General features: G+C 51.0%; 1 protein-coding gene across 1 annotated transcript in view; it reads right to left on the bottom strand.

Annotated features, from left to right (window-relative positions):
• The window catches only part of LOC146861930 (uncharacterized), a 437,430-nt gene that overhangs the window by 161,796 nt on the left and 251,405 nt on the right, over nt 1–24,229 (bottom strand). The window contains exon 4 of the mRNA XM_085643212.1: nt 3,297–3,466. Coding sequence (XP_085499338.1) covers nt 3,297–3,466 — 170 coding nt within the window. The remainder of the gene's footprint in view (nt 1–3,296; nt 3,467–24,229) is intronic.

Here is a 24,229-nt window from a genome sequence, read left to right as displayed (position 1 = left end):
TCCAGGGTGCAGGGCAGACGGATTCAGGGGTGCCTTTAGAGGTCAGATTTCACCTTACCTGGCCACTCGCAGTTGGGGGTATCTCAGTGCAGAGGATGCAGGCGACAACGGGGTTAACCCCTGGTGGACTTAGACTCAGGAGTGCTGGGGGACCTCACTGGGACTAGTGGGCACTTGGTGATGGGTGCAGTGGTGGGTTCAGGCGCCGAGTTTCTTCATCCTCAGCAGGCTCAGAGTCTTTCTTTTGAGTTTCATTTGAACAGAGCTGCTGTTCGCAGGAGATCCGATCTTTGTTGAAGACAGTCAGTCCTCCCAGGGGTTTCGGAGGTTGCTGGTTGCAGGGCAAGTCAACTTTTGGCGCCAGATAACTGGAAACTGCAGATGGGCTGGTTAGGGCTAGGGCCAAGTCAGTTGTCTACAGTCTCCTCAGCTGTACGACTTCTTCCTTCCTTCTTCTCCGTAGGGTGCAGGAATCTAAGGAGGCAAGGTTCAGGGTCGCCCCTAAATACTAAACTTTAGGGTCATAACAGGGGTGTACAGGTTTGGACCAATAGGTCCCTTCCTTGGGATGAGTACACCCCCTATTATGCCACCTTCCAGTGGGAGGGGGCATGAGCCTCTCTCTGATTGTCTGGGTCCCCCATTTTCAAGATGGAGGGAACTGAGATGTGTACTTCACCTCACCCCCCACCCCCACCTGAGGGGTGAGGTTGGAAAAGGGTGGCACACCTCTCTTTCTCTTCCTCACTTGGTTTTCCCGCCGATAATGCCACCCAAAGAGGGGTCAGAACCGGTGGGAGCCAGTTGCTGGGGGCAGCAAAAGGCAGGGTCAGCTAACAAAGGCGGCAGGCCTTTAAAGCTTCCTCTTCATGGATCCAGCCCATCCTGGGGGAGGAGGCATGACACCTCTGCCCAGGATGGGCTTTGTTTCTGGACCCAGAGAGCGGAGGTCCTCTACCCAGGGGTCCAGGAACCTGTCTGGTGGTGGCAAATGAAGGGTAGCCATTTAGAAACCACACCAGGGCTGGTCGTTTTTCAGGGGGCATCTCTAAGATGCCCTCTGAGTGCATTTTACATTAAATCACACACTGGCATCAGTGTGAGTTTAATGTGTGGATAAGTTTACTACCAAACTTCCCAGGTTTCAGTAAAGCCATTATGGAGCTGTGGAGTTCGTAAAGATCAACTCCCAGACCATTTATTCTGTAAGGCTTTACTGCACTTACAATGTCTAAGAATGGACACAGACACAGTAGAGGTACAGTGCTCATTCAACTGTACCCTCACCTGTGGTCTAGTGCACCATGCTAGAGGGTACCTAGGCCACAGGCACTGGGATGCAGGCATGGCACATGTGGATGTGTCTATTAGCTGCTCTACATTTTTTAAGTTGTTCTTCACCCACAGAGTTTGAGAGTTTGTTGAACACAAGAAACTAGATACTATTTTCAACATGGATGACTACCATCCCCGAGACAGGCCATTACACAACTAATGGATAGTTCTAGTTTTTCTATAGTCATGGGGTACCAGTCATTTTAGTTGCATCATTAAGCAGGAAGATTGCCTATTGAATCTCCCAGTTTACATTTATGTTGTTGGTCAAGAATGGACCCCCACCTTTTCTCCCAGATTGTAAGCGATGTGTGAAAAAGTACCCAAGTTTGCATGTTGGGAGCCTCAAGCCTAAGATGAAGGAAGCCTCATCGGTTTATCCATAGCCAGAATACTCCTGTATCCCATTCACAATTTGTTCTTTTGTCTGTGTGGGCTTCCTTTTATCCCCACCCACCCCCCATAAATCTGTAAGTCAAGTGTTTGTGTTCCTTGCAATGGAGTAGTAAGGTTTCTTCATGTTTATCTGCCCTGGAACAAGCTATTTCCAGCTAGTCTGCATGGAAGACATGAGGCACCTGAGCAGAGGCCTACAATGAAAGGCAAGTGCAACATATTTACAAAAAAGATGGATTGCCTGCCCATCATTCATATTTAGTGTCTGTGCTTAAAAAGTAAGACCCAATCAAAATCCTGATTGGTAAGAGTGTGTCTGTATCTAATACTGTGGACAGCATGTGATGCTTGTCATCCTCATGGAAACTAGAGAGACTGGGTTCCATGAAACCAAACACCTGCACGGAAGATGCACTCTTGGAGATTGGTTCTCTCCAACAGCCTGGGGACAACTTTGCATTGGGCTTGTGCCCAACTGCTACCGTTTCTGAAGATAAACTGGGCAGATGAACCAGATCAAAGTTGACCCTTTTACTTGAAGATGCTTTGCGCACCAGGAGAGAGAGAAAAGACTTGCCCAGAGGCATGGAACTTGAGTTTCTCACCTGAAGATAGGAATATACACTGGATCTGAGGAAAAGATCTATTGCTTTGAAATGAAAGGGAAAGGAGGCAGAACTATCGGGGTCCTGAGATGTACCTTATGTCACGGCAAGAGCTCCAGGTCTAGCTGTGAGGAGCTTTGAGTTGCACAGTGCTCTGAAATGAGAGCCCCACTGCTGATTCTTATCTCTACTCAAGATTGCCGATCCAGAGAAGAAAAAACTCCTAACATCTCTCCATATTCCCCCTAAAGAGATCCACTCCTGCATGACTTCATCTACTAGGTGAGATTAGGAAAGACTGAAGAAGGGTTCTGGTTGACTGAAAAATATTGTAGTGCAGTTGAAAACATGTTTTTAATAAATCACTATTATTTCTTTCACAAAGTACACTAGACAATATATTTATTTTGCAGAGTATATATGTTAGCTTAATTTTATATTCTATCTCAAAACCCACCTTCAAGAGTAATCTTCGACTCGTTGGGTCTTGCTACCCATCGGAGGAGATACTTGACAATTCAGTGAGCTTGTAGTAGTACCTTAATCTGTGGCTTCAAGACAACTCCAATATCCGAGAGAGCTGGTCTATTTGAAAATATAGTTTTGTAACATCACAGAATAAAGTAAATATTTAGGGCTAATGTCTCTTCTCACTAGAGCAAATAAATGACTGTGTTTTGGGGCTTCACAAACTTTTCATTTAGAATGTAAACTTCTAAGCTTCAATAAACAAGCCAGCCTAAAAGGTTTAACCAGTCAAACTGTCTAGTTTATTTCCATCAGTATTTTGTTACAACTGACCACAGAGAGTGCTTGGACACACAGCAGAATGCCATTAAACTGTCCAGATAAAGAAATTGTGAAGAACACAATAGGACACAAATGTCAGGACTATAAGTACAAATGTTTCAATCTCATGTCTTTATGCACTGTCAAAGGACTCTACGATAAAGTACTTACTTTTCACCTTGTACGCCTTTTCACAGAGGCGGCACTGATGGGGTCGATCATCCGAGTGGTAAGCCATGTGGTCCCGAAGCTTCTTCAGGGAGCTCAACTCTTTCCTGCACTGATCACACTGATAGAGTTTCTTGGCATGATGGCTACTCTGATGCATTGCAAGCTGACAGCTAGAAATACACAAAAGCAAAAACAACCACAGCTCTGGTTAAAAAACAAAAATAAACTGTAAATACATGTAAGCTTAAAGTCAGTAATTAAAGGGGATGATTTAGAAGCAAGGACAAAATATTTTCAATAAAGTATAAAATGGGGTTCAAACATGACAAAACTTTAAAAATACTGTGCCAATGGTTAGAAGAAAGTAAAGATGGGTTCTTAGCGACACCTATCCTATGGTTAAAAATAAAGCATTTACAGGGGCGTGGCTTGCTGCCAAGCAAGATGGCCGCAGCTCAAGCGAGCTCCGAGGGTGAGGCCGACTCCCCACGCATCCGCCTATTTATCCGTGACTCTCTTCAGTCCTAAGGTCGAGAAACGGGGAGCGGAGGCGAAGCCACCCCGCCTGCTCCCGCTCCTGAATCCCTCCGTGGCTTGAAACGCAATTGGCGAGCTCCGGAAGGTTACGGCCTACCAGACCGGGACCTCGGGTTGGTAGAGTGTCCCAGGTGCGGCGCAGACGATCCGGACCGCTCTGTGCAGGCTGCCGGCTCGTGGCGGACCGGGCGCTGTCGCGCGCTGCTCGCACCCTGATCGGCTTTCCCCAAGCACACGGAGCATCGGTGAACCCGGGGAGGACGAGATCTAGGCAGCGGTGGGGCGGACGGCCCCGTAGTCACTTTCCGACCGGGCTGAAGGACCCGCCTGGCGGGTGGGGCCGGAGACGTGCTCTGATGTGCCCCGGTCCCCGGCACTGCTGCTGACCCTGAGAATTGGCTGATGGTGCTGCCGGCGATCGTTGATGGAGCTATGTGAAGTGACCCCCCTTCTGTTGATCCGGGGGGGATGGGCTGCTGACTGAGGATCTGCCTGGTGTTGGGCCCTGAGCTGCTGGGGGAGTTGGCCCTATACTACCAAGTTACACCCGGGGTGTGCCCCGTGGTGGTGATCAGCTCCGCTGCTGGCCTGGTGATATTGGCGCCCGGACGGGGCCCTCCGCTGCGACAGGTGACTGGTGGTGGACGGAGCGTAAGTCTGGCGACGCGGCCCGATGCGGCCATGAGCGAGAAGGGGGCCCGGGGAGGCCAGCAGAGCAAGCTGGACAAGTTCGCCTACAGCAAGGACCCCTCCTCGCTGCCAGACCGCGCGGGACACACTGAGCGGACGGCGACGGAGCCAGAGACGCTGAAAGTGACACTGGAGGACATCATGGCTGCTCTGACGCAAGTGCAGTCCACTGTGGGCTCAATCTCGTCGGATGTGTCCCTTCTCCATGCGGACTTTCAAAAAATGTCAGCCAGGGTCACAGATGTGGAGCAAGTGACGGCCACCCTAACGAAAGACTCCGGCTATCTCCTGCAGAAGGTATCGCAGCTGTGTAAGACCTGGGGTCTCCAGGCCCTAAGGGGGTAACGTGACACGAGCGGCTGGGCACCCAAAGGCCTGTGTGTTAAGCGACCATACAACACACGCATCCTCTGAAGCAGTAAACGCACACAATAATGGACGCCACACAATAAGGTGAATGCAAATTAATCAGACTTTATCTAATCAAAGGAGCACGCACGGTAATCTTGGAGGGCAATGTATCTTAACTTGTACACATTAACATTTGCATTACAGCTTCTCATTACCTGTACACTTTAACATGTGCATTACAGCATCTCATTACGGTTACCTCAGCAATCCCTGCAGTATGAACTTCCCTAGTGCTGCGGGCCGGGGCCTGCACACGTGGCGCTACTGGTGTCTACGAAGAAACAAAGTCACATGAGCATAATTTGAGGTCGTATAATGTTTGCCTAGCATCCTGAGGATAAGCGTTGTGGGTACAGGAAGCGCCTTGCACTTGGGACCTCCACTGGCGCATGGAGCGCTTGAGACCACAAACTGAGGTTACCCACTAATTGGACTTAGCACGCTCTGAGCGCTTGTGAATGCAACACATGGGGTCAGCGCTCCTTAGACTTAGAATGCATTGAGTACTGGTGAATACAAAGGAATGATCAGCGCTACTGAGACATAGAACGCATTGAGCACTGGCGAATGCAAATGAATGATCAGCGCTATTTAGGCATAGAACGCACTGAGCACTGGTGAATACAAAGGAATGATCAGCGCTACTGAGACATAGAACGCATTGACCACTGGTAAATACAATTGGACGATCAGCGCTACTCTAACATGGAACGCATTGAGCACTGTTGAATACAAAGGAATGATCAGCGCTACTCTAACACAGAACGCATTGAGTACTGTTGAATACAAGGAATGATCAGCGCTACTGAGACATAGAATGCCTTGAGCACTGTTGAGTCCTGCGAACGGCAGTCCCCAGGAGAGGGTAATCCCACGGAGGGGAGACTCACAATTTCGGCGGGAAATCCCACGGAGGGGGGAAAGTCACAGTCTCTGCATGCGGTGTTGTTCCCACTTGGCAGGGGGCGCACCGGGCCTTCCCACGACTCCCGGGGAGCAGGGGGGGGGGCGAGTCTCAGGCCGCCACACGGCCGCGCTACCTCCCAGCCCCCGGGGGTTACCTTGGTCTCGTCGCTCGGTTCCGCTCCTGGCCCTTCTTCCGATGCGCGCAACGGCGCGGGACACTCGCTCTTCCTTCTCACGCTGCGATGGCAGCGGCGGGGCCCCGGGCTTCTCCGCAGGCCCCGACTTGGCACTGACACGTCCCTTAGGCCTACGGGCCGCGGCGGTGATCGCGTTGCGGGCCCTCGCACCAGGGGGGGTCACAAATTAAGCGGGAGCTCGGCCAGCTCCGCGCTCAACAGCAGATCCGCACAGGGGTCACAGGTCAGGTCTGGCAGCGCAGGAAACACAGCGCCAGTACCTGGTCAATCCCCAGCAGTCAGGCAATCAGTCGTTTCATAAAGTTACAATATTCGCTTCGGCATGAAGTTTCAGGATGTCACTTCTGCAGTTTCAATATTCAGTCTTTGTGGCGCAGATGATACTGGCGCCCTTGGGGTTCTGTTCCTTGGGGGGTAGGGGATGAGTTGGCGACTAGGTCCTTCCTAGTCAGGCTGGGCAGAGGTTCCCTGGGTCCTCCTACTGCTGGGCAAGATCAGTGGGTTTCACAGGATCCCTCACTCACTTAAGAGGCAGCACCTAAGCCCTGTCACTCTCAGAGGCATAAGTCCCTGGCTAGGCCCTACCGCCTACACTCCTGCGTGGATTCTCCAGCTCTGCTTTACCCCAACTGGCCAACTGACTGGAAAAAGTTCCCTCCCTCACTTATGTATCCCTAGGTCAGGTGACCTCTAGCCAAGGCGGCAAAAGTAAAAACCACACCTCCCTTCTAGAAGGTTCCAGCACATTCCAGGAGCTTCCCCATTCTACCTATGGGACAAAAAAGGCGGGCTGGTGTCGCAACATTGTTGTGGGGTCCCAGCCAGCTTCTGGCAGCTAGGGTGCTACTATGAAAGACCACTCTGCAGTAGCAGGGGTCTGTGGCAGCCATCTTGGGAGAAGGGAGCACCTGCACCTTAACACTGATTATTTGATCTAACAGGCATAAAAAACGAAAAAATTCAGGGAAAAAGGGCCAAGTCCAACAAGCTGGAAGCGGAGAACAAACGTATGACGGCCAGGTTGGACGACCAAGAAGGGCGCTCTCGACGTAATAATGTGCGCATAACTGGGATTCCCGAAAGTGAGGGGCACCCTGCTATGGACCTATACGTGGAGCAGCTGGTAAAGTCCAAACTACAGCCCAGGGGTCTCTCGGCCTTTTTTTCGGTGGAGCGCGCCCATAGGGTACCCGGTGGCCGGCCGAAGGTGGGTGCGCCTCCGAGACCGGTGCTGGCTCGCCTGTTTAACTTTCGCGACCGAGACGTCATTCTCCAGGCGGCGCGGGTGGCGCCGCCCATCCGTCTCCAGAACTCCACAGTGTTTTTCTTCCCGAATTACACGGCGGCGGTGGCGGCGCAGCGGGGGAGCTTCCTGGAAGTCAAAAAGAAGCTTTGTGCACGTGAGCTCCCCTATGCCATGCTTTTCCCGGCGCGGCTCCGAGTGGTGGCGGATGGGACTACGAGATTCTTTGACACGCCGGAGGAGGTGCATGACTGGCTGGAGGGATGGCAGCGTGTCAAGGGTAACGGACGTCCGGACCGGTGAAGAAGACAGTCTGGGGGCTCTGAGGATCCTGATGGTCGACAGCGGCGGACGGGTGAGATGGAGGAGGGATCTGCCGGATGAGGTCCTGGCTGAGGCCTTCCCCGGCCTACCAAACTGTAACGTACTCAGAGACCCACCAGCGCTGGAGTGGCCTATCTCACGTTGTTTGACTGTATAACCTATGGGACCTTAGGACAGGGGAGGTACTGGTCTTCCTCGGACCTCCCGCTCCTTTACACGCAAGTACTGTTCGGGGTTATGGGGTTCGAGCACTCTGCTGAGTTGGGGTGGCGGGCAGTTCCAGGTCCGTATGGCAGGGAGGCAGGGACGGGTGGTGGAGGTTGGGGATTGTTTTCCTGTTTTCCTTATAAGTTTTGGTTTTTGGTGGCGATGACACTTGAGACACGCAATGCACGTTTTTCCTGTAATGCACATGCCCCACAGCAGTACATCCGCGAGGCTCACGGCTTCTCGCCCCAACCACCGTAATGTCCGGGGTGGAGTGCGACACGCAGTCTGAGACCAATCTGACCTCAGTACGGCCTCTCTCAATGCTCACGTGGAATGTGAGGGGCTAAGGCGACAAAATCAAGCGGGGCCTGGTATTGCCTGGTATTAAGAGGTGCGCCCCGACGGTGGTCCTGCTCCAGGAAACCCACCTGGTTGGCACCGCTAGCAAAGCACTAGACAGATGGGGGTACAAGATGGTGGCACATTCTGAGTTTACTTCCGGATCGCGGGGGGTGGGCATACTGGTGCGCCGACAGTCCCATCTAATTGTGCACAGCGTTCACACGGAGGGGTCGGGGCGATTTGCAGCGATCCATACCCAATGGGAGGGGCGCCCCCTTAATATTGTGTCTGTTTATATTCCACCTGCACTGCAGGCTGTGGCGTTCCCGGCGCTTAGTGGCTTTCTGCTGGCACTACCGGAGGGAGAGGTGATACTAGGTGGTGACTTTAATACGGTTATGAACGACCTCAATGATCCCTGTCCCCCGCGGCCAAGGGGCGGGGGCGTATCACGCCTTGAGAGCTTTGTGGAGGCGATTGGGCTGACGGATTTGTGGCGGTTGCATCACCCGACGGCACAGCAATTCACGTACCGTTCTGGGGTGCACAATAGTTTGACTCGTATAGACTATTTCCTGGGATCGACTGGTTGTGTTCAAAACATTGACAGTGTAGAAATCAGACCGCGAGGCATATCAGATCATTCCCCGATACTCCTACACTACACAACTTACCACTTGATGCGTCGTCGCATTTATCCGTTGCGTCCCGGTTACTTATGGCTCCCCGAGATTAATAAGTCCATAAAGAAGGCGACGAGCCTTTATTTTCAAGAAAATACCGACTCGTGGCTTCCCCTACTGTCCTTTGGGAGGCGTACAAAACGGTGGTTCGAGGACAGGCTATGGCTTCCATTGCGGAGCACAAACACGGGCAGCAGTCAGAGCTGGAGTCGCTGGAGCGTGAGCTTCATGCGGCGGAGGCTCGCCAAGCCCGGGACCTGTCCCCCGCGGCCTCCCATGACCTGCGACTGGTGCAGATTAAGTACAGAGAGCACCTCGCGGAGCGCACCAGACAACGCTTGGAGGCCTCGCGGCATACAGTTTATGACGTGGGGGATAAAACGGAGAGGTTGCTGGCATGGCTTGACCGCCGCGACAGTGGCGCCCGGTGGATTGCGCAGCTTGATACTGCTGAGGGCCGGACGACGTCCGACCCACGCGCCATAGTGCGTGCCCTAGCGGAGCATTACCGGGGGGTTTATACCTCCGCTTCCTCCATGACGATGGAGGAGGCATTAACATACATCAAAGACCTTCAGATGCCCACACTCTCCCCGGCGGCTCGGGAGGCCTTGGAGGCTGAGCCCATGGTGGAGGAACTCCAGGCGGCTATTGGCGCATTGCAGCCCGGTAAGGCTTTGGGGCCCAACGGCCTACCGATTGAGCTATACCAAAGGCTGTCCGAGACGTTGGCCCCACACTTACTAAATATGTTTACTCACAGCCTGCGCGCGGGCGAACTTCCGTTAGATCAGCGCACGGCCACCATTGTGGTGATTCCAAAACCAGGTAAACCCACTGCTCAATGTACCTCTTACCGTCCCATATCACTAATCAATGTAGAGGCCAAGATCCTTGCTAAGCTACTGGCTATCAGGCTGACGCCACATCTGTCTGAAATTGTGCACCCAGATCAGTCCGGCTTTATGCCCGGCAGAAGTACATCCCACAATCTAAGACGCCTACACGGGGTGCTGGCCCGGGCGGGACTCGTGCGGGAGCCGGCGGTGCTTCTCTCTCTGGATGCGTGTATGGCGTTCGACATGGTTGAGTGGCCCTTTCTTTTTGCGGTATTATCACATCTGGGCGTCGGGCCCAAATTTTGTGCCTGGGTCAGACTCCTATATACTAACCCACTAGCTCATGTCATGGCCAATGGGCATATGTCGGAGGACTTCCCCCTGACGCGAGGGACACGGCAGGGCTGCCCCCTGTCACCACTGCTCTTCGCCCTGGTGCTTGAGCCGCTCGCGGCGTGGATACGCTGGGAGCCCATGATACGGGGCCTCTGGTGGTCGGATGGCTGGGAGGACCGCGTCTCCCTATACGCGGATGACGTGCTATTGTATCTGTCCTCCCCTAGCCGCTCTATATTGGCGTTACTTAATATCTGCGAGATTTTCGGCCGGACGTCCGGATATACGATAAATTGGTCTAAATCGGTCCTATTTGTGTTGTATGGCCATCCCCCACGCTTGCCGACGGGTTATCCGCTCCAGGTGGCGGACGGCTCGTTTAAATATCTCGGGGTGCATATTACGTTGGATCCGGCGGAGTTTTTTCGGCGCAATTTAAGCCCTCCGATGGACCGCCTCAAGCAAGATGTGCTTCACTGGGGAGCGCTGCCGCTGACTCTGCTGGGGAGAGCGGCGCTCTTCAAAATGATGGCTCTGCCACGTTTCCTATACGTACTAGAAAACACACCGTATCCGGTGCCTCCGGCCTGCTTCCGCGCGATAGCAACGCAAGTCTCCAGCCTGTTGTGGGGTAACAAGCCGGCACGCATTGCGCAATCCAAACTAGTTCGCGGGTGGTATGACGGGGGAATTGCGCTCCCGGATATCCAGCTCTATTATTGGGCAGCACAGCTGAAGGTTATTAACCAATGGCTCCATGCGCCGCAGTCCGATCCGGCATTTAAGGCGGACAGAGACATACTGGGTGAGAGGGGTATGCTGTCCTCTTTATATGATGGACGATTGGCCCCGAAGTTGATCGGCCCTTTGCGACAGACGGTGTCTATCTGGCACGCAGCACAGGCTAAACTCGGGTGGCGGGGGGTCCTGACTCAACTCACACCTCTTTGGGATGCTAAGCAATTGGGGCGGTTGAGGGGCAGTAAAGGATTTGATGCCTGGGACTCCATCGGCATTTCGGTAATAGGTGACATGTGGCACAAGGGGGCAATCGTCCAGTTCACGCGACTGCAACAGCAATATGAGCTCGCTCCTTCGGAGTGGTTCAGATACACTCAGATTAAACACGCCCTGATGACGCACCTGACACCCGGACAGGAGGTTCCGGAGTCATCCCCGTTGGAAGATAGGTTGCTGACGGAATACATGCCCAAGAAGGCTACGTCCCTCACATACCGCAAGCTTATTAATAACCTGACGGATCCCATGGGGCCCCTGCGGGAGCGGTGGGCAGAGGAGGTCGGTGAATTTGATTACCCGGAATGGCGTGAGGCACTGGCCTCGCCGCGAGAGGCGGGTATCCCTTCAAGGCTGCGACTGGTGCAGCTTCGGATCCTGCACCGCTCGTACTACACCAGACAGTTATTGCACAAGATGGGTAGAGCAATGCACCCCTTCTGCTTGAGTGGTTGTGCGGAGGAGGGGACCTTTTACCACACTATTTGGGACTGTCCGTCATCCAAGACTTCTGGAGACGAGTGATGAGGACGATGTCGCAAGTGTGCGGAGTGTCGTTGGTGCCTGAACCCCGGCGATGTTGCTAAATGTGTGGGAGACCAATGATCTCAATCGGCAGGCGCAGAGCTGGGTGACATTGGGGATAATAACGACTAAAAGGAACATAGCCCAAAAGTGGGGGGCGGAGAGGGGACCAACACTGACCGCATGGGGAAGGGACATGGATGCAGCAATGTTTGCGGAACGCTCAGTGTTTATCAGGCGGGGGTGCCCCCGCAAGTGGGACAAGGTTTGGGGGGCTTGCAACAAATTCAGAGGAGAAATATGTAACCCTCCACCACTGTCACAAGATGAATCCTCGGACTCGGACTAATGGGGCGGTTCCAGGGGTAGAGGGGTCGGAGATTACTACCGGCTGGTGCGGCAATGTGCTGGTCTGGGATCTGCTTATGTATTTCCAAGTGGTGTATGCTGTTAGCACATATGATGGGCAACATGAAGTTTCAAGTGTCTTGTTGGTTTGCTTACAAGAAAATTAATAAAAATGTTTAAAAAAAATAAAAAAATAAAGCATTTATGCTGAGATACCTATCCCGATCCATGAATCTGTTGTCTTGGTATTTCCTCAGTCAAACTGCTTTGCCTCAACCAAACAAATTTACTGACTTGAGTATAAAAAGCGTATGAAGGAATGTAGTAAAGTAAAATGTCTAAAATGATTTCCATGTCTCTGGTGACAATGGCAATGTAAATTGAGAAAAAAGTGCTTTTATGGCACCCAAATATCAAAACAATAAAAACTACCTGCAACTACCTAATAAAGGAAGGTATTACAAAACCATAGAAATTTACATTTCAACTCTACTCTAAAAAAAAATTATATACTTCCAGACTTGTGGTAAAGGATTTAGAGAAGTTTCTTACTGTCGCTGAACCCAAGGCCTTTATATTATTTTAGTTTGAGGAGTGTTTCAAAATTCAGTAGTGATTCAAAAACTTTTACTTAATAACCTATTTGCTTTTGTCTGGGAGAGAATCCATCCTACCAGTAATGGTAGAATGTATTATTTATTTCTTGACTCTGTAAAAGAAGCCCTCCACACCCAGGATGTGACATTCTAGGTCCTCAAAATAGGAGGCCTACTAAAATGCAATTTGAGCCCAACATGTGTCTTTGTTCAGGTGTCTGTATTTGAGACTAGGTTCCCGGAAAGCAGCCAGGAAAATATTGTAGGGTGTTAATTACTCCTTTCCTTCATCCTGGCCCATTGCTTTGCACCATTTCTGTTGTGCTCGAAATGGAGAATCGATGGCTTCAAGAGGTGCCAGAAGTGGAGGAACCGCTGTGCATTTTGTCAGATCTTTGCTGAAGGTTCTGCGTGCCACCAGAACCTATGAAGCAGAGGGCAAGAGAGGTGTACACAAGCAGATAGTGGGCGGAGGGCCTCAAAGGAGCTTGGAGCCATAGACATGGAAGAGTGGAATGCCATCAGAGAGCAAACTTCCTGGCCAATGTTGCTCATGTTAAAGTTGAGACCCTTTCCCTTAAGAGACAGATACTGAGACATATACAAGGGTCCCGGCACTATTGGCGTGTAGCAAGACTATACCCGGATTAAGGACCGATGGACCATAGTAATGAAGCCACACAGAACATTTGATTGCCTGGGGACATCAGCAAAAGGAGTGTGGACTCTTTCATGTCTTCCTGCCCCACCAAGGTGGTGATCACATGGGTCAGGTTTGAAATCACAGTAATCAGTAGACCCTGTAGATAGGTCACTCCCTTTGGGGGAAGTCACTAAAGCACAGGACACTTGGTGGCAGCAAGCCTCTTAAGTCCCGGGGCACAGGTATGGTGACCGGCGGGATTGGGACCACTGCACCGGTTTGATGTATGGAAGTGTCTTGTGCCCTTACCACTTGTAAGGACGGTGAACATATGACTAGATATTGAGACTGAACTCAATTATCATGAGAACAGCTGTACGACTCTACTGCTTGAGAGACATATATTTCACAAACACTGCCTGAGATCTGCAAGAGGATGAATAGCAAAAGCACAGATAGAGAGGTAGACTGGCCTGAGAAACAGAACACTGTTCGACCTTTGCCCTTATATATTTAACGTGTTTGGATGCATTTGAGGCTTTAGCAAGAGTCCACAGCACTAGTTTGGCTCATTTCACCTCAACAGAGGAGACACATATTATCTATTTCAACTTGAGATCCCTGCTGCAGTTAAAGCAGTTAGCTCTACTGTCGAAGATATACCTTTTATAACCAGACCATGGGCTTGTTGTGATTGGACTGTGGGGGAATGGCCTGTGCTTTTACAATCCCTTCTAGCACTGCATCTACTAGACCATGGTGGGTATACAGGGCAAAAGGTACCCATCAATGAGAGACAGGTTCAAAGATGACCAACAGAAAAGGTCCAAACGAAAAAATTCAGGGAAAAAGGGCCAAGTCCAACAAGCTGGAAGCGGAGAACAAACGTATGGCGGCCAGGTTAGACGACCAAGAAGGGCGCTCTCGACGTAATAATGTGCGCATAACTGGGATTCCCGAAAGTGAGGGGCACCCTGCTATGGACCTATACGTGGAGCAGCTGGTAAAGTCCAAACTACAGCCCAGGGGTCTCTCGGCCTTTTTTTCGGTGGAGCGCGCCCATAGGGTACCCGGTGGCCGGCCGAAGGTGGGTGCGCCTCCGAGACCGGTGCTGGCTCGCCTGTTTAACTTTCGCAACCGAGACGTCATTCTCCAGGCGGCGCGGGTGGCGCCGCCCATCCGTCTCCAGAAGTCCACAGTGTCTTTCTTTCCGGATTACACGGCGGCGGTGGCGGCGCAGCGGGGGAGCTTCCTGGAAGTCAAAAAGAAGCTTCGTGCACGTGAGCTCCCCTATGCCATGCTTTTCCCGGCACGGCTCCGAGTGGTGGCGGATGGGACTACGAGATTCTTTGACACGCCGGAGGAGGTGCATGACTGGCTGGAGGGATGGCAGCGTGTCAAGGGTAACGGACGTCCGGACCGGTGAAGAAGACAGTCTGGGGGCTCTGAGGATCCTGATGGTCGACAGCGGCGGACGGGTGAGATGGAGGAGGGATCTGCCGGATGAGGTCCTGGCTGAGGCCTTCCCCGGCCTACCAAACTGTAACGTACTCAGAGACCCACCAGCGCTGGAGTGGCCTATCTCACGTTGTTTGACTGTATAACCTATGGGACCTTAGGACAGGGGAGGTACTGGTCTTCCTCGGACCTCCCGCTCCTTTACACGCAAGTACTGTTCGGGGTTATGGGGTTCGAGCACTCTGCTGAGTTGGGGTGGCGGGCAGTTCCAGGTCCGTATGGCAGGGAGGCAGGGACGGGTAGTGGAGGTTGGGGATTGTTTTCCTGTTTTCCTTATAAGTTTTGGTTTTTGGTGGCGATGACACTTGAGACACTTGAGACACAGCAGTACATCCGCGAGGCTCACGGCTTCTCGCCCCAACCACCGTAATGTCCGGGGTGGAGTGCGACACGCAGTCTGAGACCAATCTGACCTCAGTACGGCCTCTCTCAATGCTCACGTGGAATGTGAGGGGCTTAGGCGACAAAATCAAGCGGGGCCTGGTATTGCCTGGTATTAAGAGGTGCGCCCCGACGGTGGTCCTGCTCCAGGAAACCCACCTGGTTGGCACCGCTAGCAAAGCACTAGACAGATGGGGGTACAAGATGGTGGCACATTCTGAGTTTACTTCCGGATCGCGGGGGGTGGGCATACTGGTGCGCCGACAGTCCCATCTAATTGTGCACAGCGTTCACACAGAGGGGTCGGGGCGATTTGCAGGGATCCATACCCAATGGGAGGGGCGCCCCCTTAATATTGTGTCTGTTTATATTCCACCTGCACTGCAGGCTGTGGCGTTCCCGGCGCTTAGTGGCTTTCTGCTGGCACTACCGGAGGGGGAGGTGATACTAGGTGGTGACTTTAATACGGTTATGAACGACCTCAATGATCGCTGTCCCCCGCGGCCAAGGGGCGGGGGCGTATCACGCCTTAAGAGCTTTGTGGAGGCGATCGGGCTGACGGATTTGTGGCGGTTGCATCACCCGACGGCACAGCAATTCACGTACCGTTCTGGGGTGCACAATAGTTTGACTCGTATAGACTATTTCCTGGGATCGACTGGTTGTGTTCAAAACATTGACAGTGTAGAAATCAGACCGCGAGGCATATCAGATCATTCCCCGATACTCCTACACTACACAACTTACCACTTGATGCGTCGTCGCATTTATCCGTTGCGTCCCGGTTACCTACGGCTCCCCGAGATTAATAAGTCCATAAAGAAGGCGACGAGCCTTTATTTTCAAGAAAATATCGCCTCGTGGCTTCCCCTACTGTCCTTTGGGAGGCGTACAAAACGGTGGTTCGAGGACAGGCTATGGCTTCCATTGCGGAGCACAAACGCGGGCAGCAGTCAGAGCTGGAGTCGCTGGAGCGTGAGCTTCATGCGGCGGAGGCTCGCCAAGCCCGGGACCCGTCCCCCGCGGCCTCCCATGACCTGCGACTGGTGCAGATTAAGTACAGAGAGCACCTCGCGGAGCGCACCAGACAACGCTTGGAGGCCTCGCGGCATACAGTTTATGACGTGGGGGATAAAACGGGGAGGTTGCTGGCATGGCTTGACCGCCGCGACAGTGGCGCCCGGTGGATTGCGCAGCTTGATACTGCTGAGGGCCGGACGACGTCCGACCCACGCGCCATAGTGCGCGCCCTAGCGGAGCATTACCGGGGGGTTTATACCTCCGCTTCCTCCATGACGATGGAGGAGGCATTAACATACATCAAAGACCTTCAGATGCCCACACTCTCCCCGGCGGCTCGGGAGGCCTTGGAGGCTGAGCCCATGGTGGAGGAACTCCAGGCGGCTATTGGCGCATTGCAGCCCGGTAAGGCTTTGGGGCCCAACGGCCTACCGATTGAGCTATACCAAAGGCTGTCCGAGACGTTGGCCCCACACTTACTAAATATGTTTACTCACAGCCTGCGCGCGGGCGAACTTCCGTTAGATCAGCGCACGGCCACCATTGTGGTGATTCCAAAACCAGGTAAACCCACTGCTCAATGTACCTCTTACCGTCCCATATCACTAATCAATGTAGAGGCCAAGATCCTTGCTAAGCTACTGGCTATCAGGCTGACGCCACATCTGTCTGAAATTGTGCACCCAGATCAGTCAGGCTTTATGCCCGGCAGAAGTACATCCCACAATCTAAGACGCCTACACGGGGTGCTGGCCCGGGCGGGACGCGTGCGGGAGCCGGCGGTGCTTCTCTCTCTGGATGCACGTATGGCGTTCGACATGGTTGAGTGGCCCTTTCTTTTTGCGGTATTATCACATCTGGGCGTCGGGCCCTAATTTTGTGCCTGGGTCAGACTCCTATATACTAACCCACTAGCTCATGTCACGGCCAAAGGGCATATGTCGGAGGACTTCCCCCTGACGTGAGGGACACGGCAGGGCTGCCCCCTGTCACCACTGCTCTTCGCCCTGGTGCTTGAGCCGCTCGCGGCGTGGATACGCTGGGAGCCCATGATACGGGGCCTCTGGTGGTCGGATGGCTGGGAGGACCGCGTCTCCCTATACGCGGATGACGTGCTATTGTATCTGTCCTCCCCTAGCCGCTCTATATTGGCGTTACTTAATATCTGCGAGATTTTCGGCCGGGCGTCCGGATATACGATAAATTGGTCTAAATCGGTCCTATATGTGTTGTATGGCCATCCCCCACGCTTGCCGACGGGTTATCCGCTCCAGGTGGCGGACGGCTCGTTTAAATATCTCGGGGTGCATATTACGTTGGATCCGGCGGAGTTTTTTCGGCGCAATTTAAGCCCTCCGATGGACCGCCTCAAGCGAGATGTGCTTCACTGGGGAGCGCTGCCGCTGACTCTGCTGGGGAGAGCGGCGCTCTTCAAAATGATGGCTCTGCCACGTTTCCTATACGTACTAGAAAACACACCGTATCCGGTGCCTCCGGCCTACTTCCGCGCGATAGCAACGCAAGTCTCCAGCCTGTTGTGGGGTAACAAGCCGGCACGCATTGCGCAATCCAAACTAGTTCGCGGGTGGTATGACGGTGGAATTGCGCTCCCGGATATCCAGCTCTATTATTGGGCAGCGCAGCTGAAGGTTATTAACCAATGGCTCCATGCGCCGCAGTCCGATCCGGCATTTAAGGCGGACAGAGACATACTGGGTGAGAGGGGTATGCTGTCCTCTTTATATGATGGACGATTGGCCCCGAAGTTGATCGGCCCTTTGCGACAGACGGTGTCTATCTGGCACGCAGCACAGGCTAAACTCGGGTGGCGGGGGGTCCTGACTCAACTCACACCTCTTTGGGATGCTAAGCAATTGGGGCGGTTGAGGGGCAGTAAAGGATTCGATGCCTGGGACTCCATCGGCATTTCGGTAATAGGTGACATGTGGCACAAGGGGGCAATCGTCCAGTTCACGCGACTGCAACAGCAATATGAGCTCGCTCCTTCGGAGTGGTTCAGATACACTCAGATTAAACACGCCCTGATGACGCACCTGACACCCGGACAGGAGGTTCCGGAGTCATCCCCGTTGGAAGATAGGCTGCTGACGGAATACATGCCCAAGAAGGCTACGTCCCTCACATACCGCAAGCTTATTAATAACCTGACGGATCCCATGGGGCCCCTGCGGGAGCGGTGGGCAGAGGAGGTCGGTGAATTTGATGACCCGGAGTGGCGTGAGGCACTGGCCTCGCCGCGAGAGGCGGGTATCCCTTCAAGGCTGCGACTGGTGCAGCTTCGGATCCTGCACCGCTCGTACTACACCAGACAGTTATTGCACAAGATGGGTAGAGCAATGCACCCCTTCTGATTGCGTGGTTGTGCGGAGGAGGGGACCTTTTACCACACTATTTGGGACTGTCCGGTCATCCAAGACTTCTGGAGACGAGTGATGAGGACGATGTCGCAAGTGTGCGGAGTGTCGTTGGAGCCTGAACCCCTGCGATGTTGCTAAATGTGTGGGAGACCAATGATCTCAATCGGCAGGCGCAGAGCTGGGTGACATTGGGGATAATAACGACTAAAAGGAACATAGCCCAAAAGTGGGGGGCGGAGAGGGGACCAACACTGACCGCATGGGGAAGGGACATGGATGCAGCAATGTTTGCGGAACGCTCAGTGTTTATCAGGCGGGGGTGCCCCCGCAAGTGGGACAAGGTTTGGGGGGCTTGCAACAAATTCAGAGGAGAAATATGTAACCCTCCACCACTGTCACAAGATGAATCCTTGGATTCGGACTAATGGGGCGGTTCCAGGGGTAGAGGGGTCGGAGATTACTACCGGCTGTGCGGCAATGTGCTGGTCTGGGATCTGCTTATGTATTTCCAAGTGGTGTATGCTGTTAGCACATATGATGGGCAACGTGAAGTTTCAAGTGTCTTGTTGGTTTGCTTACAAGAAAATTAATAAAAATGTTTAAAAAAAATAAAAAAATAAAGCATTTATGCTGAGATACCTATCCCGATCCATGAATCTGTTGTCTTGGTATTTCCTTAGTCAAACTGCTTTGCCTCAACCAAACAAATTTACTGACTTGAGTATAAAAAGCGTATGAAGGAATGTAGTAAAGTAAAATGTCTAAAATGATTTCCATGTCTCTGGGGACAATGGCAATGTAAATTGAGAAAAAAGTGCTTTTATGGCACCCAAATATCAAAACAATAAAAACTACCTGCAACTACCTAATAAAGGAAGGTATTACAAAACCATAGAAATTTACATTTCAACTCTACTCTAAAAAAAAATTATATTCTTCCAGACTTGTGGTAAAGGATTTAGAGAAGTTTCTTACTGTCGCTGAACCCAAGGCCTTTATATTATTTTAGTTTGAGGAGTGTTTCAAAATTCAGTAGTGATTCAAAAACTTTTACTTAATAACCTATTTGCTTTTGTCTGGGAGAGAGTCCATCCTACCAGTAATGGTAGAATGTATTATGTATTTCTTGACTCTGTAAAAGAAACCCTCCACACCCAGGATGTGACATTCTAGGTCCTCAAAATAGGAGGCCTACTAAAATGCAATTTGAGCCCAACATGTGTCTTTGTTCAGGTGTCTGTATTTGAGACTGGGTTCCCGGAAAGCAGCCAGGAAAATATTGTAGGGTGTTAATTACTCCTTTCCTTCATCCTGGCCCATTGCTTTGCACCATTTCTGTTGTGCTCGAAATGGAGAATCGATGGCTTCAAGAGGTGCCAGAAGTGGAGGAACCGCTGTGCATTTTGTCAGATCTTTGCTGAAGGTTCTGCGTGCCACCAGAACCTATGAAGCAGAGGGCAAGAGAGGTGTACACAAGCAGATAGTGGGCGGAGGGCCTCAAAGGAGCTTGGAGCCATAGACATGGAAGAGTGGAATGCCATCAGAGAGCAAACATCCTGGCCAATGTTGCTCATGTTAAAGTTGAGACCCTTTCCCTTAAGAGACAGATACTGAGACATATACAAGGGTCCCGGCACTATTGGCGTGTAGCAAGACTATACCCAGATTAAGGGCCGATGGACCATAGTAATGAAGCCACACGGAACATTTGATTGCCTGGGGACATCAGCAAAAGGAGTGTGGACTCTTTAATGTCTTCCTGCCCCACCAAGGTGGTGATCACATGGGTCAGGTTTGAAATCACAGTAATCAGTAGACCCTGTAGATAGGTCACTCCCTTTGGGGGAAGTCACTAAAGCACAGGACACTTGGTGGCAGCAAGCCTCTTAAGTCCCGGGGCACAGGTATGGTGACCGGCGGGATTGGGACCCCTGCACCGGTTTGATGTATGGAAGTGTCTTGTGCCCTTACCACTTGTAAGGACGGTGAACATATGACTAGATATTGAGACTGACCTCAATTATCATGAGAACAGCTGTACGACTCTACTGCTTGAGAGACATATATTTCACAAACACTACCTGCGATCTGCAAGAGGATGAATAGCAAAAGCACAGATAGAGAGGTAGACTGGCCTGAGAAACAGAACACTGTTCGACCTTTGCCCTTATATATTTAACGTGTTTGGATGCAGTTGAGGCTTTAGCAAGAGTCCACAGCACTAGTTTGGCTCATTTCACCTCAACAGAGGAAACACATATTATCTATTTCAACTTGAGATCCCTGCTGCAGTTAAAGCAGTTAGCTCTACTGTCGAAGATATACCTTTTATAACCAGACCATGGGCTTGTTGTGATTGGACTGTGGGGGAATGGCCTGTGCTTTTACAATCCCTTCTAGCACTGCATCTACTAGACCATGGTGGGTATACAGGGCAAAAGGTACCCATCAATGAGAGACAGGTTCAAAGATGACCAACAGAAAAGGTCCAATCATTCTGAATTGTCAAAGGGGTCCTTCTTCTCCTATGCCAAAAAACGAATATACATAGGTCACAAAACAAAAGACACAATGGAAGATCTGTTTAGAGGCCTGAAGGATGAATTTGCATCTTTGAGGGCTGAGTTAAGGAAAGATCTACAAGATGTCCACAAAAAAGCCACAGATTAGGAGAGTCTGTCTTCTACCTTAAAGAATTTGGTATAATCGTTCCACAGCACAGGAATTCTTGAGACGTGGTGATTCCATTGCAGGAGCAGAATATGATTTTGGAAGAGAAGTTTGAAGATCTAAAAATTTGCTTCTGATGCAAAAATAATCATCTGAGAGGGGTTTCACGTGGAGTTGAAGAATAGGAAGGAGCAGGCTATGTTATTTAGGCCCCTACTAGAAATACATTATTTTGAAAAAACTGAATTAGACAGGTCACACAGAATGATCCCCTCCTGTTAGCAGCAGAATTGACCTCCAATATTCTAATGTGTATCCGTCACTTCCACTAAAGGAGAAAATATTAGCAAGGGCTAGATGTTGTGAATACTTCGGCTTTGCCAGTCATAATATGCCCTCTTTCAACACTTTTCAGCATTGACCCTCCAAAAGAGGAGACCATTCCGCCCAATCAAAGAATTTGTATATGCCAACAGAATGTCATACAGTGAGGGCTCTATTTTTAGGCTGATATTTCAAAGGAATAACCAGCTTCAGGTAATATCCTTGGCTTATGCTAAGGACTTACTGTACTTGGATGTTGAGCAAGGAAAGAATGGTTAATAGTTAATTAGAGAGAGACCTCAGCACCAACTGTATGTATGTGTATGGTATTTATTTCTATAGCACAAACCAAGCCAAAAGGCAGTAGAGAACTGCACTTGGTCAAAAATAAGCCTAAAGTCAATGAGTATTAGGAGAGGAAGCTTCTTTGTGGAGAGTTAATGCATGTGATGTAGTGTTCTCTAAAGAGGTGAGTCTTCAACTCTTTCCTAAATTGGAGCAGCGTTGGGGCTGTCCTGATGGAAACATGGGAGAAATAGAGTAAACATCCAGGAGGCCAACTGCAGAAACCATACTTGGAGAGCAGATAGTAGCTGTCAAAAGACTGAAAGTAGACCACCAATCAACTGTGCGTGATGCTGGGGACGGGCAGCGTTGACAGATAAGAGTGATGGTAATCAACAGGAAACTTCTACTAGATGGGACACAGCCGTCCATGCATATTTAGGTGACATGGCAGGGATGTGGGTTGATGTGGGGAGAATCAGGGTCTGCGCTACTGTTAATACAGCCCTGAAAGGGAGTCTTTTTGGTTTACGTGGGCGACTTTGCATGCCATGTTGTTGTGTCAAAGGAAATTACCCTCAACAGTGGAGTTATTTTTTAGACACAAAGAGGTCCAAGCACAGTTTACTCTTTGCTGGCTATTATATCTATTACATCTATTATAGTACAACACCAAATGAGTTTAGGGAGATCACCGCATTATTCAATGATTCAACGGTTAAGACAGCCAAACCGGTTTTCTTTAATTTACAGGCCAGAATGCACCCTCTTGAATGCATCCTCCCAAAGCAAAACAACCTCTATCCAATACTCCGAGAGGCAAGCACAATCCCACACCATATGAAGCATTTTTTTTATTTTTTATAAATTTGTTTATTGATTTACAACAAAAGACAGACAAAGAGGAGCAGACGTCCTGTCAGCCTCACAAGGTAACCATACACAATCAATGTAGTAGAAAACATGGTATACACAGTAAACACAGAATTTACAGCTGACGTGCAATAATGTGGCTACAGACCGTGCCCGAAAATGACATGTGTAGGATACTATTCATACCTTTGTCATTCCAACTTACTACAACCCAGTCTACTCCCTCTTCATCATTGTGCTGGAATCGTGGCTTCCAGGTCTACAGTGTTTGTCCCGGATTCTGACTCTGCAGCAGACTGTTCCCGCAGATATGCCCGTAGGGGTTCCCAAATGTCTCATGGGCGAGACACGGGTGGCATCAGCCCAGTGTACACTGTCAGCTGCTTTTGGCAGAAGACGAGGTCGCGCATCCAGTCCTTAAATTTGGGTGCTCCCTCTCTCCCCCATTTACAAGCCAACCTACGATTAGCCAGGAGCAGCCCCAGAGATATGTACCTCCTGAACGGTGCCTCGAGGTCTTTTGTGTGCCCCAATAGCGTGATAAGTGGGGTGTTAGGTATGCGTGGCCCCGTCATCTGGCCAAGGGCTTCAGTTATTGTGGACCAATATGACTGAATAGGGGCGCATTCCCATGCTAGGTGTAAGAAGTCTGCTCCCTCCTTCCCGCATCTGTCACAGTTATCATTCTCCCTAAGCCCAAAGTCATAACGGGGTATAGTAAATGCGGTGAAGGTATTTTAAATGTAGTATTTGCAATCTGCTGCTTGCCGAGATTCTTCCCGTTTGCTGGCAGCAAAATTCCCATTGGTCGTCAGTGATAGGGGATCCCATATCAGCCTCCCATCTTGATCGCGGTCCGTGAGAAGAGGGAGGACTGTCTGCTTGAGAGGCTCGGTAGAGCATGAATACTATGTGTGTTGGGGGAGAGCGCTATAGTAGCGCGTGTAACGGGGGCAGTGTGGGTGGTTTGGCAGGAAAATCAGAGGTGGCAGACTTAACATCATGCCGAAGCCGTATATACATAAATAGTTCCATAGTAGTGGGCTGGCAGTTTTTAAAGAAGTGTTCCCGGGATCGTAAAGTTCCTTTATCGTATAATGCCCCCCAAGTGTGAATGTCAAATTTTCGAAGCAATTGTCGGCACCTTCCCTCACTCGTGACTGGAATGTCTAGCCTGCCTGGTAGCGGCAGAAGCAGAGAGTATAACGTGTCTATGTTCATGCGTTTGGCGACTGCCCTCCAAGCTCTATTTGTGCATTCCACTGTGGTTGGGTCAGCATCTTTGGGATTGGTAGGTGCGCTTATGTAAGCCGAGTACATAAGCATATAGTGGGCCGAGGGCCTCAAAGGAGCTTGGAGCCATAGACATGGAAGAGTGGAATGCCATCAGAGAGCAAACATTCTGGCCAATGTTGCTCATGTTAAAGTTGAGACCCTTTCCCTTAAGAGACAGATACTGAGACATATACAAGGATCCCGGCACTATTAGCGTGTAGTAAGACTATACCCGGATTGAGGGCCGATGGACCATAGTAATGAAGCCACACAGAACATTTGATTGCCTGGGGACATCAGCAAAAGGAGTGTGGACTCTTTCATGTCTTCCTGCCCCACCAAGGTGGTGATCACATGGGTCA

The sequence above is a fragment of the Triturus cristatus genome, chromosome 2_2 (assembly GCF_964204655.1).
Source record: "Triturus cristatus chromosome 2_2, aTriCri1.1, whole genome shotgun sequence".
NCBI lineage: Eukaryota > Metazoa > Chordata > Amphibia > Caudata > Salamandridae > Triturus > Triturus cristatus.
Note: the sequence above shows the minus strand (reverse complement) of the source record. Positions and strands in the feature narration are given on the sequence as shown.